General features: G+C 35.0%; 1 protein-coding gene across 2 annotated transcripts; it reads right to left on the bottom strand.

The window, feature by feature from the left end:
• Positions 1-928: 928 nt before the first annotated feature.
• On the bottom strand, positions 929-4,208 carry LOC113331754 (WAT1-related protein At1g43650-like). Of its 2 annotated transcripts, XM_026578397.1 has the most exons (8): positions 4,148-4,208; positions 3,891-4,008; positions 3,735-3,797; positions 3,497-3,613; positions 2,853-3,129; positions 1,757-1,918; positions 1,452-1,603; positions 929-1,348 (listed from the first exon to the last, which is right to left on the bottom strand). In XM_026578397.1, exons 1-8 carry the CDS (start codon positions 4,191-4,193, stop codon positions 1,165-1,167), a joined length of 1,119 nt encoding a protein of 372 aa, XP_026434182.1. In that variant the 5' UTR covers positions 4,194-4,208; the 3' UTR covers positions 929-1,164. The 2 variants fall into 2 exon arrangements, with proteins under 2 accessions (XP_026434182.1, XP_026434181.1); XM_026578396.1 differs by lacking the exon at positions 4,148-4,208 and having other exon boundaries at positions 3,891-4,140.
• Positions 4,209-4,432: the final 224 nt, after the last annotated feature.

The raw sequence follows: 4,432 nt of genomic DNA, 5'->3' as shown, positions 1-4,432 counted from the left end.
TTCCAAGTAGACACGGACTTGGTGCTTGGTACACGCGCATGGGCATGGGTCGAAACATGTATTTTTCGGCAATTAAACACAAAAAAAAAAGAATTTTTTCCATAAATAAAACTTTTAAATAAATTATTTATTAAATTAAAAACTTGCAAAAAATGATTTCAAGTAGACACGGATTTGGTGCTTGGTACACGCGCATGGGCATGGGTGGAAACATGTATGTTTCAACAATTAAACACACAAAAAAAGAATTTTTTCCATAAATAAAACTCTTAAATAAATTATTTTTGCAAGTTAAAAACTTGCAAAAAATAATTTCAAGTAGATACGTACTTGGTGCTTGGCACACGCGAATGGGCATGGGTCGAAACATGCATTTTTCGGCAATTAAACACAAAAAAAAGAATTTTTTTCATAAATAAAACTCTTAAATAAATTATTTATCAAATTAAAAACTTGCAAAAAATAATTTCAAGTAGACACGGACTTGGTGCTTGGTACACGCGCATGGGCATGGGTCGAAACATGTATTTTTCGGCAATTAAACACAAAAAAAAGAATTTTTTCCATAAATAAAACTCTTAAATAAATTATTTACTAAGTTAAAAACTTGCAAAAAATAATTTCAAGTAGACACGGACTTGGTGCTTGGTACGCGCGCATGGGAATGGGTCGAAACATGTATTTTTCGGCAATTAAACACAAAAAAAAAGAATTATTTCCATAAATAAAACTCTTAAATAAATTATTTATCAAAGTTAAAAACTTGCAAAAAATAATTTCAAGTAGACACGGACTTGGTGCTTGGTACACGGTAATATAGTGGAGCACCTCTTTAGTTTTCCACAATGTGGGACTAAAGGTTCCATTTCATTCACTCAAAAATGAGTAAGGATCCTTAGACCCTTAGGTCATTAGATCAAACCACACCAAAACCAAAAAATCATTTATTAAATAACTTATTTTCTCCAACAGATCCAAGTACAACATAAAAATTTAGGAAGCACACAAAGGAAGCAAAAGAAAACTAGTATAGCTATATTTACATCTGAAATATCCCAGCACCCATCCAGATTAATGTGATGGTATGCCCTTCGTGCGCTATAGCATCCTAGATAAACCCGCATGTGGTAATTTATTTTTTCTGGAAAATGGAAACGAACAAAATCATACTATAACGCACTTCAGTTGCCTCTCTGTATCAATAAGTTCCAGTTCATTTGCTTCTTTGGTTTTCTCATCATTATTTCTCTCTTCCTCTTCCTCAGTCGTAGTATTTGTGAGTTCTTCTTTGTTCTTCCCCCACAACACGCTGTATAGGCCTCCTATTAACAACAGTGCACCGGCAATACTAGCAACAGATATTTTGAAAATTCAATAAATTAGTTTCATAAGGAGGTGATCACAAATATTAATTTTGGGATATTGATAAGGATTTATTCTGTAATATGTACCTTCCCCAATGCAACTGCTCCTTCCATATGAAGGCAGAGAAAATTATAGTAATGACAAGTGCTAAAGGAGTAAACATTGCTATAAAAACTGGTCCTTTTCTTTCTATACACCAAGCTTGCAACCAGTAGGTCATTCCAGTTACAACTATACCCTGTTGCGCGAACATGAAAATAAATCAGTGTCTATGTCGTGAAATGCAAGTTCTGAATATGTTTTCAAAGTTAAAAGAGATTGGAAGTGTTGTTAAATGTGAGTTTTAAAGATGTATAAAGGGTTTAAAGGGCGCGGGCTCCTGGAGACGTACACAGTAAGCCACGGAGAGAAGGTGAATGTCCCATCCAAGCTTCCACGAAGATGGATTATTCCTCTCAAAGATTACAGCCATAATTAGTGATTGAATACAACTAAACCAGCACTGCAGGGAAGTCAGATGTACTTTTGCTGGATATAACTTGATAAGAGGACCCTGGAAGGAGACAGATATGTAAATCAATTTAAGTAACAACAGAAATCTATCATGTTGTGCTACATGGATTGCTTTCTTTAAATTTTTCTTGAACTTGCCTTTGTTTTTTTAGTAGAACCAGTTTGTGAAGTATAATTACTCTTTTGTAAAATTTTCCAATGGAAAAACAAATGAGAAGCCACATGGTAAAAAATTAGCTAGTGGAACCTATACAAGGATGCAGACACTATAAATTGCAAATCTAGCTGCCTATGAGAAAAGATCGGCTGACGCCCGCTGACCGATATAAGTTCTCTCAAATATGACCATTGATATAATGCTTATCAATCAGATTTGACAAGAGCACTATAATCAAAGATATGGTCGACGCTGAGCTTTCTTTTCCACGTTTTTTTTTCTTCTCTAAAAAGATTTATGTTGGCCATGACATGACATAAAATTATTGTTCAATGATTACTGTTTTATGTTTTTGAATATGCAAGTAATTGCTAGATGGTCCTAGCAGCTGATAGTCACCAATCACTGACCTATTTCACCACAGGAAAAGTCCCCATGAATGACAAGAAAGTTCTCAAGAAATTGCAAAAGTTTTAAAAGGGGTAGTGGTTTCCATTTTCGTAAGTTTCAATTCTTTTACTAGAAACCACTACCATATTCCACTAAGAAAAATTGCGCAAAATAGTATGATTTGTCTCAGTTGCTAGTATGTTTTCTTTTGATTACCATCCCAACACTTGGTTAAATCAGAACTGGAATACCCAAGAGCCAATTGGTTCTTGGCAAGAAAACTAAAAATGCATACTATATTCTGGCCCGGGAGCCATATTTTAAATATCTTTTGGCTTCGAGTAAATCAATGATAACGTTGCATGAGAATGAGTATCAATGTGACCCTAATGAAAAACCATAAGATATATATGAGAGTTCAGTTTACCTGTAAGATAAGCCAAAATGACCAAACTGTATTTGCGGAAAGCATGATGAGAGCTCCTTTAACTGAATCTACTGCCTTTGGTGATGAGTTAGATGGTGGAGATGGGTCATTAGAAATATGGCCGGTTTGGTGATGATGAAATGATGATGAAGACTTCCAATTCATTTTCACTGCAGGACCATTATATAAAGCAACTACTAGAGCTCCTGATAAACATACTGTAGTCCCAATCACCTTTGCCACTCCATAATAATGCTTTAATGTAATGCTTTCCATCCTGAAAAATAGAATTAGTATATACACATGCAAGCCACCAATTTTTAAACTTTACTTCATTAATTTGTACGTCCACATCATCTACCTCTCAATTCACCTATCAGGAGAAAAACAAAAAAATATCTTAAGCAAACGCCATATCAATAACTACGTTTTCTAGTCTCCACTAGGAAGTGGTGGTTTCCAAAATATCCAGGACTTTCTGATTATCAAAAGCTCATCAAATGAAGAAATGGAGTTTGTTGATTCCAGCCTCCTCTAGTACTAGGTGGTGAATCTTAATTACTCCAAACAAAAATAGAAAACTACAAAGGAATATACATGGCCGAAAATAGTAATGGTGAAATATGTATATAGGCATACTTTACCTGAGAAAAGCAGCAATGATGAAGGTAATGGCAGGAATTGTATTGGTTGTAGCAGTAGCAACTGTTGCAGACGTATTGTTAAGAGCGACATAATACAGATTCAAACTCAGTGTTATCCTGTAGTAATGAAACAAAATGAATATCACTACAAGAAGCCTGAGTATAAAATGGCAACAGACGCCTATGACCGAATAGATCTACTTAAATTTTTAGCCGAACAGAGGATACTAATACTCACCCGAACAAAGAAACAAAGAAAATCTTGCATAATAAGCAGAATGATGGACGAGGAGCCTTTTTCCTGCATAAAATCTAAAGGCTTCAGTAACTTCAAGAAAAAGTATAAAAGAACAGAACAAAGAACAGAGAAAAGTTAACACACACTCACACACACCTTTCAAGGAAGATAGAAAATGGAGTTAAGGCAAGTGAAGCAAAAGCTTGTCTATAAACAACAAAAACAAAAGGGTTCATTCCTGCACCAATTGCTGCTTTAGAAAACAAAGCCATGCCTGCATATACAAATTGTATGAACATCATTGCTATATATGGTTTTTTGCTTTCCATTGATGAAATTATTCTGATTGACAAGCCTTTCATTTCTTGTAACTATGTGCCTTTATGCTAGTGAATCTACTTGTATTGACGTACCGTTGGTGCTGAAGAAGCTCATGATCAGTTTTATAACTAATGTCATATGTATGGTAGGTTATATGGTAAAGTGTGTGTACCCGGTAGGGTTAAGATTCTACTTGTCTAGCAAGTGGGTTTCCCATTTGACAGTGAAGGATACGTGGCATGCTACCACGTGTCGGAAACTGACTAGTGTGCTATTACGAATTTCTAAGAGTCCAATTTTATGCACGTTCCTTCAAAGAGTGTGCACATAACAAACAAATTTTATTGGTTCTCCAGAACGGATGGTTACCTAATATT

This window comes from Papaver somniferum, unplaced genomic scaffold (genome assembly GCF_003573695.1).
Source record: "Papaver somniferum cultivar HN1 unplaced genomic scaffold, ASM357369v1 unplaced-scaffold_128, whole genome shotgun sequence".
Taxonomy (NCBI): Eukaryota; Viridiplantae; Streptophyta; class Magnoliopsida; order Ranunculales; family Papaveraceae; genus Papaver; species Papaver somniferum.
This window is presented reverse-complemented; position numbering and strand designations above follow the sequence as displayed.